Source organism: Onychomys torridus, chromosome 12 (assembly GCF_903995425.1).
Source record: "Onychomys torridus chromosome 12, mOncTor1.1, whole genome shotgun sequence".
NCBI classification, from domain to species: domain Eukaryota; kingdom Metazoa; phylum Chordata; class Mammalia; order Rodentia; family Cricetidae; genus Onychomys; species Onychomys torridus.
In genome coordinates, this window is record NC_050454.1 from 1,664,669 (window position 1) to 1,680,588 (window position 15,920).

At 51.0% G+C, this 15,920-nt stretch overlaps 2 protein-coding genes across 6 annotated transcripts; one reads left to right on the top strand and one right to left on the bottom strand.

Annotated features, from left to right (window-relative positions):
• The first annotated feature begins 314 nt into the window (after nucleotides 1-314).
• On the top strand, nucleotides 315-5,868 carry Polr2h (RNA polymerase II, I and III subunit H). Of its 2 annotated transcripts, none has more exons than XM_036203956.1 (5): nucleotides 315-1,565; nucleotides 2,510-2,593; nucleotides 2,677-2,770; nucleotides 4,168-4,251; nucleotides 5,511-5,868. In XM_036203956.1, the coding sequence occupies exons 1-5, from the start codon at nucleotides 1,493-1,495 to the stop codon at nucleotides 5,626-5,628; spliced, it is 453 nt and encodes a 150-aa protein (XP_036059849.1). In that variant the 5' UTR covers nucleotides 315-1,492; the 3' UTR covers nucleotides 5,629-5,868. The 2 variants fall into 2 exon arrangements, with proteins under 2 accessions (XP_036059849.1, XP_036059850.1); XM_036203957.1 differs by lacking the exon at nucleotides 315-1,565 and adding an exon at nucleotides 2,148-2,378.
• A 3,371-nt stretch (nucleotides 5,869-9,239) lies between these two features.
• Nucleotides 9,240-14,940, bottom strand: Thpo (thrombopoietin). 4 transcript variants are annotated; one of them, XM_036203606.1, is made up of 6 exons: nucleotides 14,260-14,940; nucleotides 12,872-13,024; nucleotides 12,549-12,676; nucleotides 12,227-12,313; nucleotides 10,423-10,590; nucleotides 9,240-10,181 (listed from the first exon to the last, which is right to left on the bottom strand). In XM_036203606.1, the coding sequence occupies exons 1-6, from the start codon at nucleotides 14,561-14,563 to the stop codon at nucleotides 9,531-9,533; spliced, it is 1,491 nt and encodes a 496-aa protein (XP_036059499.1). In that variant the 5' UTR covers nucleotides 14,564-14,940; the 3' UTR covers nucleotides 9,240-9,530. The 4 variants fall into 4 exon arrangements, with proteins under 4 accessions (XP_036059499.1, XP_036059503.1, XP_036059502.1 ...); XM_036203610.1 differs by having other exon boundaries at nucleotides 9,241-10,193; nucleotides 12,872-13,023; nucleotides 14,258-14,381; XM_036203609.1 differs by having other exon boundaries at nucleotides 9,241-10,193; nucleotides 12,872-13,240; nucleotides 14,258-14,320.
• Nucleotides 14,941-15,920: the final 980 nt, after the last annotated feature.

Consider the following 15,920-nt stretch of genomic DNA (forward strand, 5'->3'; position numbering starts at 1 on the left):
GGGCTGGGGCAGGGGGCTGCTGAAAAGGCCAATTCGGGCTCTCCAGGCCAGACCCGACTGGGGCAGCCTGTGCTTCGCGCTTGCAGGCGGCCCAGATGGATCTGCGAAGATCCCTCCTGAGAGCCTTCTTCCTTATCGCCTCCCTTTCTCCTTCTTTTCCTCTGGGTTCCCCCGGGAAGGTGCACCTGGCATTGCTAGGCCTGGAGAGAGGGGGCGGAGGTGGAGGTGGGAGGGGACGGGAAGGGGTGAGGCCCGAGGGAAGGGAGCTATTGGCGCGGGGGAGGCCGTTCCTGGGAGGCGGGTGTGGGGGAGCAGAGGTCGCTCCTCCCAGGCATCGCTTAGAGGGGGAGCTTGAGTAGCTGCTGACGTCTCGAGGGAGCGGCTTGCTGGGGCTCCACACTGTCTTTCAGGGTCCTGGGAGGGATGAGAACAGTGTGGCGTGGGCACAAAAGAGATGGTCAGTGTTAGGTTGGTGCCACTGGAGAGGACGGTGTCCAGAAATCTGTGTAGAACAGTAGTACCAGGACGAAGACTCATTCAGGAAACAGGGTGCTCAAGGGGGGAGGGTACGGTGCCCAGTACCGGGGCTACAATGAAAGGAGGTAGCACCTAGAAAGAGGGCACTACGAGCTGTCGCCTCCCAGAGAAAGGCTGATGTTGGGTGAAGGCGCACTAGATCAGTGTCCAGAAGAGGGTAGTATAGTGGGGTGACAGGCAGTACCAAGTTCAATTGGCAGTGTTGCAGGGGATCAGAGTGTGAGGTTAGTGCTAAGCCGGGCCAAGGGAAGACGGGAGTGCCGAGGAGGTGAAGCCCCGGGGAGAGCACAATGCGGGCTTTCCTCTCCCTGAGAGTGACATCATGGCAAATTCCCAAACCGGACGGACCCGGCTCGGGTGACGTCTAGCTAGTCCGAGCCAGCTCGGACCAGCGTGGGGGACCTTGGTGGCAATCCGAGGTCCGAGGGGCTGGGCACTACGTCCCGCTGGGCGGGCGCTCTGCGGGCGGGGTTCTCCTCCACCCGCCTGCGGCACGGACTGTGCCCTCGGCCGGCACGCGGACCGCAGGGAAGGGCGAGGGCCGGGCTTCTCTGGGCCAAGGATCAAGGTTCCTGGCTGGGTTAGGCCCCCAAGCTTTCCCGAGCGTCGGGATCCGGGGTCTGGAGAGGGCGCCGTAGAGCTGGGCGCAGCGCGGTACCCGCCGGGGGTGGGGCTTTAGTCTGTCCCCGCCTTGGGCGGAGTCACTGCGCTTGGGGACTCGCCCACAAGGCCCGAGCTGCTCCGAGGTGGCCTTTCCCGGCGGAAGTTAAGAAGCCCCGAGGGGGAGGCAGCGGAAGTGGCTGCGTGAGTGCAGCCTGTGCGCATGCGCCCTCTGCCCGGTGGCCGCTTTGGGGGCGGTGCTCCGCCCTGCCGTCTCTCCTCCACGTGAGGGGGTGCGCGAATTCCCCGTGGCGGCCGCGCGCTCCGCACCTCTGCAGCTCTCGTGCCCCTTACGATGGCGGGCATCCTGTTCGAGGATATTTTTGACGTGAAAGACATTGACCCAGAAGGCAAGAAATTTGACCGAGGTAAGGTGTAGGGGGAGGGCTGAAGGAAGAGGCCACCATGCCCACCCAAGTGGCCCGTCCCACCCTCTCGGTACCTCCCTCAGGAAACAGCTTTTTTCATAATGAAACTTGAGACAGCTTTTCCCATTATATCTGCGGTGTCTTGTGCCTGGGTGGCCCGAGGCTTTGCTGCCGGAAACCCCTGGGCACTTTTCCAGCTCCCTGTGGAGTATTAGGTGCTGTGCCGCGCGCCTCTCCCACTTAACTGTTCTGGGAGCAGGCAGAGGGGGCCTTACCTGTTTTGTTACTTCGGGCTGTGCAGCGAGTTACCTGCCTGTCTTCCGAACCCGTGGTTTTGTGGAATTGTCAGCTCTTTTCGAAGTCTTCTTTTCTCAATTCAGCCGATCGCTTGATGTATTTTCCCAGTGATCCGGAAGTTGTTTCTTCTTGGTGTCACTTTGCCTGGCGACAGTCCGTCCCCTGCCCCCTCTCTGAGTCTCTCTGTGTCGCTCTGGCTGTCCTGGAACTCGCTTTGGAGACCAGGCTGGCCTCGAACTCCCAGAGATCCACCTGCCTCTGCCTCCCGAGTGCTGGGATTAGGGGCGTGCGCCACCGCTGCCCAGCATTATTATTATTTTTTTTTAAAGACAGGTGTCAGTTCTCAACACACCCGGCAGATTCCCTCGGCAGAGTGCCTACCAGGAAGAAGGAATCTCTGGACAAGTAACTGTCTTGTTCAGAGTGAAGTTTAGTCCAAACCATCTAGGCATGCTTAGAGCCGGGTTGCTGCCGGAGGAGTTTTGCTTCTTTCTTGGGATCCTGTCACCTTCTGAGGTTTTCAACTTTGCACTTTTGCTTTGGTGGTGCAGAGCAAGGCTGGTGGGTGCGGACCTGTTGGGTGGTTTGTTCTCTTGCATTTGACTCACAAAGTGGCCTCTGTAATTATGTCTGCCACTCTTTCCCAGTATCTCGGCTGCACTGTGAGAGTGAATCTTTCAAGATGGACCTCATCTTGGACGTAAACATTCAGATTTACCCCGTAGACTTAGGTAAGTGTCAAGCACAGGCAATAAAAGAGGTTCTAGGTCTTTAGCTTCTGCTCCTTCACTCTTGATATTGATGGTCTTTTCAGGTGACAAGTTCCGATTGGTCATAGCTAGCACTTTGTATGAAGATGGTACCTTGGATGACGGTGAATACAATCCCACAGATGACAGGCCTTCCAGGTGAGGCAGTAGAGTAGGAAAGGAGGGACCGAATAGATAAGTAGTATACAGAAAGACCTCTCTGTAATTCTAGGAAAAGACATGGTTGCACTTAGAATTCAGACAACAGGAACTGGGTGCGATGCTTTGTGTCTGTAATTCCAGGACTTGGGAGATGAGGCAGGAGGATCAGGGGTTCAAGAACATCTTTGGCTTCATATAAGTCTAACGCCAATCTAGACTCCAAGAGACCGTGTCTCTAAAAAATTTGAAAAAAATTCCAAGCAGTCAGCCTTATTACTTACTAAGAGCAGTGTGAGCTTGTGAGCTGCAGTTATTTATTTAGTGGAGACAGGGACTCACTTTGTAGTCCTGGTTGGCTTGGACTATGTAGACCACACGCTGGCCTGGAACTCACAGAGGACATCTACCTCCTCTGCCTCCTCAGTGTTGGAATTAAAGGTGTATGCCACCACCCCCTGCAGTTGGAGCCTTTTTAAGGCTGAGAAAATGATTCCATAGTAATCTAGATTTTTGGGAGGGAGCTTCGTGTGACAGAAGGACTATGGAGTAGCCGGCCTGTGGTGCACACACTTAATCCCAGCCATTGGGAGACAGAGGCAGGAGCTCTGTGAGTTTGAGGCCAGCCTGGTCTACAGAGCCAGTTAGGACAGCCATACTGAATTTTCACTTCTCAGCTCCACTACTTTCAGCCTCCATTTCTTCATCAATAAAATACAGATGGTCTTGCTCATTGAATTGATGTGAGAGCCAAATAAGGTCTCGCTTCTATGGCATTTCTTGTTATCAGTTTCCATTTTAATTATTATTTTAATTTTTATCTTTTTGCTTTTTTTTTTTTAAAAGATTGGTTTATTTATTATGTATACAGTGTTCTGTTTGCATGTACCCCTGCAGGCCAGAAGAGGGAGCCAGATCTCATTACAGATGGTTGTGAGTCACCATGTGGTTGCTGGGAATTGAACTCAGGACCTCTGGAAGAACAGCCAGTGTTCTTAACCTCTGAGCCATCTCTCCAGCCCCATTTTTGGTTTTTTGAGACAGGATTTCTTTGTGTAGCCCTGGCTGTCCTGAATCTCGCTCTGTAGACCAGGCTGGCCCCAAACTCATAGAGATCCATCTTCCTCTGCCTCCTGAGTTGCTGGGCTTAAAAGTGTGCGCCACCACTGCCCGGCCCGGTTTCTGTTTTTCCTTTTTTTTTAATTTTTCGAGACAAGGTTTCTCTGTTCTGAAACTCGCTCTGTAGCCCAGGCTGGCTTTGAACTCACAGAGATCCACCTGGCTCTGCCTCCTGGGCTTAAAGGCGGTCACTACCACTGCCTGATTTTGGCTTCTGTTTTTAAAGGTCTCTTATGCTATTGGTCACTGTGAAGAATAACTTTGCCTATTGTTTGTAGGGCTGACCAGTTTGAGTATGTAATGTATGGGAAAGTGTACAGAATCGAGGGGGATGAGACCTCAACGGAAGCAGCCACTCGTCTGTAAGTAGCATTGTCTGGGAAACCCTCCCCTCCCTGTTCTGAAACTGGGCCATGCTTCTACTTCTGCCTTGGGTCCATTTTTTTTTTTTTTTTTTTTTTTTTTTCTGTATTCCATACCTAGGCAGAAGAATTTGTCTTTTTTTTTTTTTAAATTTAAGTTCTGGAGGTTAGGGATTTAGCTCAGTGGTAGAGCACTCGCCTAGCAAGCGCAAGACCCTGGGTTCGATCCTCAGCTCTACATATATAGATAGATAGAGAGAGAGAGAGAGAGAGAAATTTAAAGTTCTGTTAAAACAATATGGTTGTTAGAGACTCGAAGCAGAGAAGTAATGTGAAAAAGAACAGAAGTCACCCAGGAGAACGTTTTTTACATACAGTTTGAAGAGCTGGTATGGTGGTGCACCCCTTTAGTCCTGGGACTTGGGAGGCAGAGGCAGGTGGATCTCTGTGATCAGGTTAATCTGGTCTGCAGAGTGAGATCCAGGACAGCCAGGGCTGCATAGTGAGATCTTGTTTTGAGAAAATAAAAACAAGCAAGAGTTTGAGTGGTCTAGTTTATTTTTTTCTTTGTTTACTTTCCCTTTAAGTTCCTTTACAATGTTTTCTTCTTTTTTTGTTTAACATGTTTCCCCTTGTTAGTTGAAAACTCTCCCTCTCTCTCTATGTAGCCTGGACTACATAGAAACTTAGTATGTAGACCCAGACTGGTGTTGAACTCAGGGATCTCTACCTTACTGCCTCTTGCTGATGGGATTAAAGGCATGTGCTACCCTCCTGATTCCTTAGTATTTTCAAAAAAGTATTTGTTTATTTGTGTGTGTGTGTGTGTGTGTGTGTGTGTGTGTGTGTGTGTATGTGCATGCACGTGTGTGCATGCACCTGGGTGTTTGTATGTGTACCATGTGCAGGCATGAGACCACCGAGGTCAAAAAGGGGCATTGGACACCTTGGAAATGGAGTTATGGGTGGTCGTGAGATGCCATGTGGGTGCTGGGGGGGTTGTGGGGCGGTGAATCCTGGTCTTCACATTCTTCAAGCACAGTAAGTGATCTTAAAGGCTGAGCCCTCTCTCCAGCAGTCCCATAGCTGTGTAACATTGCAGTGAACGGTGATGCCTTCGTTTGTGTGACTAGTCTCCTTTTGGGGGCATAGCAGCATTTGCTCCTCCACTAGAGTAAGCAGCACTGCAAAACGATGGAGAGTTGCTGGGAAACAACTGCTTCCGAGCTCAGACTCAGGACCGGGGCCTTCTGTTTCAGCTCTGCATATGTGTCCTATGGGGGCCTGCTCATGAGGCTTCAGGGCGACGCCAACAATCTACATGGATTTGAGGTGGACTCCAGAGTCTATCTGCTGATGAAGAAGCTGGCATTCTGAGCCTCGTGGAAATCAGCCCTGCTGCTCAGTCACTCAAGTCGTGAACGTTCTTCAAACCTGAGTAGATTTCTGCTGGCGGTGTTTGCCTGTGCAGGGGACTGGGCTGTGTGTCCACTGTGTGTCCAAATTCAACGGGAAACTGACTTGTCTGTAAAAGACCAAGTGGGAGGGAGAGCTTAGCGTGAATCTGAAGTTGTGTGTGACTTTTTTTATTTTTAAATTAAAGTTTACTTTTTCAGACTCTTCTCCTGAATTGGGGGTGGAGGCATGCAGGGTTTTGTTTGCTTTTGCTGTGTAGCCCAGGCTGGCCTTGGACTCAATCCCCCTTGCTGCTGCTTTCTGAGTTCCTGGGATTTCATCACACCTGGTGTATGCAATGCTGGGTCTCAAAACCAAGGCCTTCTGTGTACTACAAGGGAATCTACCTCTGTCTCTCCCCCTTCTCTCCTTTCTCTCTCTCTCTCTCTCTCTTTCCCTCCCTCCCTCCCTCCCTCCCTTCCTCCCTCTCCCCCTGTGTGTGTGTGTGTGTGTGTGTGTGTGTGTGTGTGTGTACACACTTCCACCATCTGGGTCCTGGGGATTGATGTCAGGGCAAGCTCCTTTACCCACTGAGCCTTTTTGTTGCTGGCCCCCAGTTGGTCTCTTGGTGTCTTGGGTCTGTCACAGGAGCTGGTCACCCTGCTGGGATGCCTGGGGTGTTTCCTTCCCCATCTTATTTTTAGTCTTTACAAGAGGTGTCAGAAATAGTGTTTAGGGAAATGGGTTGAAAATGAGTGGCCTCAGCAGGGGAGAGCAAAGTTTTTTTAAACCTTCCACAGTAGGGTGTGTGTGACACATTGGGGGTTGGGGTAAATCTTAACAGAATCCTTTAGTCAGCCGTGAAGTCAGGTTTTTGAGGGGTTGAAGAAAGATGGTTACGGTAGGAGACCCTCATCAGCAATCACGACAGAATGTCCAAGTGGACAGCAGGCTGCCCCAGCCAAGAAAGGGGGGCGTGGCAGAAAAGTGCTTTGTAAAGACTTCAGACGTTTATTTGTATATGTGTGAGGGAGAGCCTAACTTGGAGGAGTCCCCTTTCATGACCACGTGGGTTCCAGAGATTGGACTCATGTGGTCAGGCTTGGTGATCACCTTCAGCTGATCGGCCCTCTTACCAGCATACTCTTGTTGTGTGTGTGTGTGTCTGTGTTGTCGGGCAAGAAAGGATGGAATCAGCTGCACAGAATGATTTGGTTTGGACTTTTTGCCTTGGTTTTGATGGTGCAGGGATCAACCCAAAGCTGACTAGGCAGGTAAGTGTCACATCACTGAGCTGGATCTTCAGGCAAGGTTTAAAAAAGTGTTTTTTAAAAGGTAGAGTCTGAAATCTCAGTGGGTTTGAAACTTGTACAGTCAAGCATGACCTTGAACTTGTGATCCTCCTGCCTCACCCCCACAAAGTGCTGGGCTTACAGGCATGCACTGTCACACCTAGTTTCAGGGTTAGTCTTAAGAGGGCAGGTTTCAGATCAGTTTACATTGCAGAAACCAGTTTCTCAGATTAGCCGTATCAGATGCCTGGAGTGTCAGCTGTGTCTCAGCCTCACTTGTGTTCTGAGCGCCGAGGACCCACATTTTTTTGCCTCTGACTTACCTTGTTCTGGGTGTCAACTTCTCTGTGCTGTAAAGTGTTTGTCTTGATGATTATGGTGTTTTACCCCCCTCCGTGCTGAGGATTGAACTCAGGACTTTGTGTGTGCTAGGCAAGAGCCCTACCATTGAGCTATGTCCCTGCCATGAAAATTAATTTTTGAGACAGTCTTGGGCAGCGATGGCACACGCCTTTAATCAAAGCACTCAGGGAAGCAGAGGCAGGGGAATCTCTGAGTTCGAGGCCAGCCTGGTCTACAAATGAGTTCCAGGACAGGCACCAAAAGCTACACAGAGAAACCCTGTCTCGAAAAACCAAAAAAAAAAAAAAAAAAAAAAAGAAAGAAAGAAAAGAGAGACAGAGTCGCAGTCTAGGCTGGACTGAAAATCCTTACATAGCTGAAGGTGAAGGTGGGCCTTGAACTCCTCTACCTTCCAAGTGTTGAGTTTACAGGCCATCGTGTCCAACTTTTTTTCCTTTTAACTTGGATTTATTGTTTTCATTTGTGTGTGTGTGATGTGTATGTGCAAGTGTGGGCGTCAGCTTGTGATGGCATGCATAATGGAATTGGAAGACAGCTTTTGGGAATCAGTCCCTTCCTTTCCCATGCGCGTCAAGCTCAGACCAGCCTGCACATTAAGCACTTCCACCTACTGAGCCATCTTACTCGTCCTAAATGTCAAAGTTAAACCTCCTGTAGTGTTATAACAAATGACACTTAACGGCACCCTAGCGTTAGTGTGGATGAACTACTCCCTCCTGTGTAGAAACTGACTCTGTCTGGGGTTTTTGTAACTTTTTTTTAGCTTTGTGCGTTTGTTGATTCTTCTCCAGGTTCTGCCCACAGGGACACCTGGAGATGGCTGACTCGGCATCGCACCACAAGCTCTGCTCTTTACTCAAGAGCTTCTTAAGAGCGTTTTTCTCTCCAGGGACGTCTCCATGTTGGATCAGAAGGCACCACACTGGGTAGATGAAAGGGCTGTGACTCGGATGGGTGTCCTCTTTAGGCCTGAAGGCTCTGTGAGCATCGGGAAGCTCATCTGGCCTTGGTGTCGCCGCGTGTAAAACATGGATAAATCCTACCATACGGAGTTGTGGGGGGACTCTGGGGCACCTACTGCCTCTGTGAAGAACACCTTTCCCTTACTTTTTTGTGGCAATGTTTGGAACTTTGAGATCCCAGCCTCTCTGCCTGCGTGTGTTCCCTCCTTTTCTGTGGGACAGAATAAGGAGGAGTCTCACAAGCCTTCTCATAGACTCTGGAGCGGCAGGCTGACACACCGTAAACGTCTATCACCAAGAAAGCACTTACTTGCAGAACCCCAGAAGACTGCCTTCATTTTGGGGGTGCCCAGTAGAGTTCATGGTGGTCACACAAGGCTGCTTTTTAGATGCCTTTGTGGAAAGTAGGAAGAGGCTCCAGGGCCGGGTGCTGGTCCCGCTGTGTGAGCTGTGGAGCCGACTCCTGCCACTTGCTGCACTTCCGCCTGACCTCCACAGGAGGGAAGCAGGAGCCCAGGCCTGGCCAAGCTCCCGCTGAGCTGCTGACGCTCTCAGCTGTTTGCTCAGCTGCCACAGGTCTAGTCTTCACTGAACCGCCTGCACAGCCTTACCTGGGGTGTGGACTTCCCCAGGCTTCCTGTTAGCTTTCTTGGGAGGTAGGGTCCAGGAGATCTGCTGTCCCAGTGAAGAACATCGCTCCCTGACCTTAGTTGGCTTCTGGATCCTCTCATTTATTCTCTTCCAGGCTCAGTGTTGTCTCTAAACAGGGCAGCCTTTCTGAGAGGTAACTTACTATCCCTTTATCAAGACCAGCATCCCTTGACCAGTCTCAGCCTCACAGTGAGGGGAATGAGGGCACTGGGGGCTTAAACTTGAAGCAAAGGAAAGAACCTTCTTGTTTTCTGGTACAATGATAATCTTTTTTTCTTTTTCTTTTTTTTTTTGGAGCTGAGGACCGAACCCAAGGCCTCGTGCTTGCTAGGCAAGCGCTCTACCACTGAGCTAAATCCCCAATCTACAATGATAATCTCTACCTGGGTTCAAAGGCTAGGCCAGTCTGGACCTTTGTAGAAAACACAGAGAATTTGTGATTTTCAAATTTATACAGAAAGTAGACCAAAGACAGCTAGCTGCTCTGATGAATATTGCTGATAGGTTAACAAACCAGCTCCTAAGGTTTTATGACAGCCTGTGCTGTGTACCCTTTCCCAGGGAAGGAAGGCTTGTGCTTGAGAGAAGCTGCAGATGCTGGCTGTGCCTGTGTCCCTCATGCTTCCTGAGACAAATTCTGGGAATGAGGGTACACTGGGATTGGATGAGGACTGGTAGAGTTAGGCACAGGGGTGGAGGGATCAGGAAAGGGGGCGAGGAACTGAGGTGGGGACCTGTGCGTGGGCAGGGTGGGTGAAGGAGAGAAGAGTGTGTGTCCATCAGCATGGACAGGAGGAGGAGGATATCCACTTTGGAGGCTGAGTGTCAGGGAGCCTTTGTTCAAAGCTCCTGGCAGAATGTCTGGGGCTTCCACAGTCTGAAGTGAGGCTGCAGCATGAGTTCCATTCACAGGTCTGTGTGTCCTGTTCAGGTATCCAGGGATACCTGGGTCTGGGAACCTGGAGGTTTGATTCAGCTGGCCAGGGACAATCTTGGTTCTGAGTCCTTGAAGCCTGCTCAGAAGCCCAGGGCCAGTAGTTCCGGCTAAGACACTGAAGTTCGCCTCCAACAATCCAGAAGTCCTGTTTGGGAGCTCGTTTAGGGTGAGGGGTTGGGAGGCACTGCTTAGGACAGCTGTGGTGGGCGGAGCCCGTCTGACACAGAGCGTGGGGCCTTCTACCAGCAGCAGGAAGCGCACCTTTCCTCGGAGCAGTTGTTGCAAGTTCAAGAAGATGGCGTTGGGATCCTTGTGAGCTGTGGTCCTGCCCTGTGGGGGAAGCTGAGGGCAGAGGATGGGCCTGAGCCCAGAGAGCAGGCCCACATACCAGCCTCTCTTGACTAAAGAGAAAAAGTTCATTGCTAGCAGCCAGGTGTTATGGTTGGGAGGCAGCATTCCTTATGGGTCAGCCTTTCTACACTGAAGGTACCCAGACTCCCTTGTCTCCCCAGGTCTTTAGAGGGACTGGGTAAGAGGGTAGTTTCTAGAGATCTCTAGACTGCGGACTTACCTGGGTTCCCAGGAGGCCTTGCAGGGCTCCCAAGAGGAGGCGAACCTGCCCAGAAAGCTGTCCCAGTAGGAATGAGAGGCAAGAGGGTTCCAACTGTCCCCGAGCTGCCATCACTCCCTCCAGGAGAAGGGTCACTGCCCCGAGAATGTCCTGTGCCTTGGTCTGTTCCTGGGAAATTGGAAAGAAGTGGACTGCTTCAAAAACGTGCTAATAATGGGTGGGGAGCCCATAGGAGTAGCCAGCAGAATGAATCATAGGAGCTGAGAATTGGACAGGATGAGGATCCCACCCATCACAGGAATTCCTTTGCAGTCTCCTCACAACTGGCCTCGGCTTTAGAGACTCCAGTGTCCATCAACATAGCCTGGTCTTGCTAGACTTTTGGTCAGAAAGCCACCCCACCTTAGTACAGCTTTTAGTTCTAGGCTGCAGGGCTGCAAGCCTATTCTTTCTGCTACAAAATTGTACTACAGCACTTCTAAGCTAAACATAGCAACAAGACTGTCACAATAACCACCAAGATGATGGGAAGGGACTTAACAATTGGCAGAGCTAGGTATGGTGGCACATGCCTGTAATCCCAGCACCTGGGGGGCTGACACAGGAGGATCACAAGTTCAGGGCCAGCCCAAATAGGAAGTGAGACCCTGTTCCTAACACAGAGCTACAGCTGTGATCTGTAGTCCTCATCCTTTGTAGTACTCATCCTTTTTCTCCAGACCCAGGACCCCTAGGAGACTTGGAAAGGAAGGGTATTCTAGGGTGTATGGGCATGTGCCACCTGGCTTGATTTTGCTTTTATTTCTTGAGACAATATCTCACTGTATAGCCTGGGCTAGCCTGCAGCACATCTCTTCGCCCCACCTGTGAGCTGCTGGGATCCCTAGTTTGTCACAGTGCCCAGCAAGAGTTTGAATCCTGATCCTGCCTTTATTTTAGTGGTACTTCCTGCTCTGTGCCACCTGTGGACGGCAGATCCGACTGCCTTCATGCCGACTAAGGTGAGGAGCCACTGAGATGGCTCAGAGGGTAAAGGTGCTTGTGGTCAATCTCTGGGACTTAATGTGGTAGAAGGAAAGAATGACTTGCAAATCTCCTCTGACCTCCATATGTACACCATGGCATGCCCCCTTTATAAATAAATGCATTAAAAAAGATTGAAGAAAAAGGTCTAGTCATAAGAGGGTCTAACCAGCTTCTTATGGCATTCACTTTCACATCCATTTATTTTGAGATAGAATCTCATCCCTGGCTGACCTTGAACTCACAGAAATCTGTTTGTCACTGCCTCCTGAGTGCTGAGATTAAAAGCATCAGTCACCATGCCCAGCCTATTTGATATATTGGTCAGAAATTTGTCACCATTTCCCCAAGATCTCATCATAGATGAATGTAAGTTGGGTTAAAGTGGCCAAGTTGAAGGTAAGATTTTTAGGGAACTCAAGAATTTTAGGAGGCTAGAGAGATGGCTCAGTAGTTAAGAGCACTTGCTGCTTTTCCAGATGACCCAGGTTCAGTTTCTAGCATGCAGGCAAACACCTGTATGCATTAAAAAGGGGTGGTGGTGGTGAGGATTTTCAAAGACTGAGGAACAGTAGGGGTCTGATGATGACAGGAGTTAGGGAAAGAAAAGTAAGAGATTTCCCCCCTCCCCTTTTTTTCTTTTTTTGAGAAGGGGGTCTCACTTTAGCCCAGCCTAGCTTGGACTCAGTACATCCTAGGCTGGCCTTAGACTGAAGGCAAGCATCCTGCCTCAGCCTACACCTTGCATGTGTGAGGTAAGCAGTCCATGGCTGCCTCTTACCGTCTGGCCTTTCCATTCTCCCAGGCTGAAGTCCACAGCAGGCAGCAGGACAGGCGTAGACAAAGGGTTGATGTCAGGGCACTGACTCTGGTAAGAAAGATGGGGAGGAGGGAAAAAAGCTGAAATCGAGAGCAGGATGGTGGCTGGTGACTGAGGTGGCCTCCCTTTGTTCCATGCCCGTACTAGAGCTTCTAAGAGACTCGAATGCAGATCGGGACCGAGACGTGGTGGACCACACGCGACACTGGAGTGAGAGGCAGTGCAAGAGTGGGGTACCTTATCAGTTAAGAGCATAGGAGGCATAGTACTTGGGGATGCTCACCAGCCGGCTGTGAAGGAGATGGGAGTCACGGAGCAGTTTATTGAGGAGTCTTGGGTCACAGGCAGGAGGAGCAGGGCTGGACAGAGTTAGTCTTGCGGTAAGGAAAAGCATGGCCACCAGGAGCAGATCTTAGAAGTGAAGTTGAAGGGTCGACAAAGGGAAATCATTCTTAGGTGCTGACTCCATCTGGGAGCCAGACTCGAAATACAGGTGTCTGCTGTCCAGGCAAACACCCTTTCCTCTGCTCATACAGCATTGTTCCCACCTCCTACCCCGCCAAGCCATTCTTGAACTTGTTCCTAGCTGCCCGGGCGTTTTCTTACCAGTCAGCTCCATTCTGGCCGGCGTGTCTGGCTGGAGGGGCTCCCTGTATGGGGCCTCTCCCCTGACTCTTTCCCGGGGCCATGGAGGCGGCTTACACTCTTGCACTTCTGCACAGAGTGGTGTGGGGCACAGGTGGACTGAGGAATCTATCCTGGAAATGACAGAAATAGTGAATCTTCTATCAGGTTTCAAAGAAAAGACTGCTTGGCACGGGAGACACGTGCTCCAAGGCCTTGAGCTGTCCAGGGCCAGGGCTGCTGGCGCTCCAGCTGCTCCCGTGTTTTCTTGTGACTGAAGCATAGAGTGTCTCTTTGTCAGGGTTCTTCAGTGACTCTCACAGGGTCTTGGTGCTCCGTCTACCAATTGTCCTGTTGAGAGCAGCAAGACATGACATATACACACGTATCTTAATTGGACTCAAATTCTGAGCAACCTTGGTTGTTAGTGGGTGAGAATGTGGGATGGGAATAGGGAAGGGACGTGTTGTGCAAACATGGATAAGAGTAGAAAATGGCTTGTCTGCTGGGAAGAGGAAGTGGCAGATGGCACGTGTGTTGAAGTGGGGCTGAGGCAGGAGATTGGGTAAAGATATAACGGACCACCAGAAGCAGGAAGTAAAAGAGACACTGGCCTCTCATTCTTGCCCCGCAAATAAAACCTGGGACTCTGCTTTGGACTGCCAAGTTCGGAAATGCCCCCTTATTCAAATCAAAGGGCTAACAGTACTAGAACTTCCTTCCTGAGGCAAGTGGCCCAGGCCGAGGCACTGAGAGCAAAATGCAGCCTACCTCACATGGCTTATCTCGCCTTAGACACTTGCCAATGCATCTGTCTCAGCCACACCTGCCTCCCCGCCCCCTCCAGATCCCTTCCAGTGCCTTCATAGGACCCCCGCTTTTCACAAGTTGAGCAAAGAGGCCTGCACCTGATTCAATATTGGGATCTCCTGTAGGTCTGTCAACACCTACAAGCCCTCCTCTCAACACCCTCTTCTTGTGGCTCACCTGACCCAGCTTCCCCAGGCCCAGGATTCAGAACCTTACGCTAACAAGAGTGACCATATGAGAATGGGATTAGGATTATGTCCCTTCGTGCGAAGTTCTCTAGCCCCATATGCATTTCTTTTATTATTTTCTCATGGCCCTAAGGCAGCCAGGACTGCTCTGAGTTCTACCAAGTCTGTGAATAGTCCCTCATAAACCAGTACCCAACCCCCTTTCTCTGCTCTGTCCCGCTCCTCCCATTCTGGGAAGGCTCCACTCTTCTTGACAAAGGTCAGTGCCTGTAGGTTCCAGTGTGCCTGCCCCTCCCCCAGCCAAGAGTCCGGTTCTGTTTTGTTCTTCATACCATACCCTCACTTAACCCCAAATGTGCTTGTCACTCACCGGGTGGAGAAGGGCTCCAGGACCAAGGTGCACAGCAGGGCAGCACTCTGGGGAGCAGGTAGGTAGGAAGACACTCTTGGGGCACAGCCCCTCCTCTGCTGTAGGGTCACAAGCCTGCCCAGGCCACTTCCACCCAATCAGAAAGCCCAGAGCCACCAAGCCCTGGTGAAGGCCCCGGAAATGACGAGTTCTTTTCCTACCTACTGGAACTGGAGCCCCTGCCTGGACCATGGTCCATGAATGGAGCCCAGCTCTTCCACCCACACACACTCCAGAGAGGGTTTTTACATAGGGGAGCTGTCTCATGTCCTACGGGGACATGGGACATGAGAACCTGGGATCTGGATGAGGGGGCAGGAGAGGGTTAGTCCAGGAGAATTCATTTGTCCATGGGAAAGAGAGGTCTTGTTTTAGATTGATGGAGTTCCTGGCTCTCCAAATTTCTTTTTCCCTGAACACTATACTTGCTGCCGAAATCCAACAGCTCTTTAGCTTTCCTGGCATTTCCCTTTCCAACTGGCAATTTAGGTGTTGCCTATATTAGGGAATGACCATGTTATAGGGAAGAGGTTATGGACAGTTTGAGGGAGCTGGGGAGTGAAGGGGTATGCGTTTGGTTAAGACTGGACCCAAAGCATGCCTTTAATCCCTTGGGAGGCAGAAGCAGGTGGATCTCCATGAGTTTGAGGATAGCCTGGTCTATCTAGTGAGTTCTAGGCTGGCCATGGCTACATAATGAGAACCTGTCTAAAAAAGAAAGAAAAGCAGACAGATTGACTGGACTCAGGTGCCTTTCTTTCCAGTGGGGGCACAGGCACCTGGATAGTTAGACACACGTAGCTCTGTGTGCAAGCCCTTGATTGCCCAATGGCTCTCTTCCATTCCTACCACTCTACATGTGACAAGAGAAATAACCAGGCCCATCTGTCCCTGTCTTAGGAAAGACAGCTGCTGAGCCTCCCCCACAAACAACTCTGCTGGCTCCTCTCTTTCTTCCTCCCCAGTCCCTGTCTCCCCACAGTCTCTGTCCTCAGGGATCTCCTGGCCTGACCTTGTGCTGGCTCCCTTGTTCTTCCTCGGGCATTCTCCTTCGCCTACTTTGAGGATGGGCTGTCCACTAAGGAGTATGGCCCAGGTCCCGGAATTCTCTAGTTCAATAAGAAGAGATGCCTCCTAAGATTAGGATCCTGGTGCTGGGATAGTGGGAAGAATGGTGGGGGTGGAGGAGATGGGGGGCAGGACTAGAGAAGCAGGACAAAGGAAGTTGAAAATGAGCTGGAGAGGATGAGCTTGGATGAAGGAAAAGGATGAGAGTCAGGTAATGGTTGGATGGACTTGTGACCAGGTTACAAGGTGTGAGGGAGTTATTCCTCCACTTCTTGATTCGGCCTTGGTCCTGTCCCTGGGAACTCCAGAAAGAGAGAGAAGAGACCCTAGAAGGGAGAAATAGAGTGAAAGAAGGAGGGTGCTGTGGGTCTTAGGCAGGGGAAGATCGCTGTCCTTTTCAAAGACAAGTCATCATCCTCCAGCGGCCCATCCTGCCCATGACTGGTACAGGCCAGAGGCCCAGCCTCTGCCCTTTCACTAGCCCGAGGCTCCGGTCTTGGGATGGACACCACAGAGGTGGCCGCAAGGAGTGTGTGTGTGGGGTGTCAAAGCCCGC

What these genes read in the sequence shown, in the direction of transcription:
- Polr2h (XM_036203956.1), top strand. Translation starts at nt 1,493, where the DNA reads ATGGCGGGCATCCTGTTCGAGGATATTTTTGACGTGAAAGACATTGAC. An exon ending in AGGCAAGAAATTTGACCGAG is followed by an intron (nt 1,566 to 2,509) that starts GTAAGGTGTAGG and finishes ACTCTTTCCCAG; the next exon opens with TATCTCGGCTGCACTGTGAG. An exon ending in ACGGAAGCAGCCACTCGTCT is followed by an intron (nt 4,252 to 5,510) that starts GTAAGTAGCATT and finishes CTTCTGTTTCAG; the next exon opens with CTCTGCATATGTGTCCTATG.
- Thpo (XM_036203606.1), bottom strand. Translation starts at nt 14,563, where the DNA reads ATGAGACAGCTCCCCTATGTAAAAACCCTCTCTGGAGTGTGTGTGGGT. An exon ending in GGCCAGAATGGAGCTGACTG is followed by an intron (nt 12,677 to 12,871) that starts GTAAGAAAACGC and finishes TTCACTTCTAAG; the next exon opens with ATCTGCTCCTGGTGGCCATG. An exon ending in GAGAATGGAAAGGCCAGACG is followed by an intron (nt 10,591 to 12,226) that starts GTAAGAGGCAGC and finishes CCAATTTCCCAG; the next exon opens with GAACAGACCAAGGCACAGGA.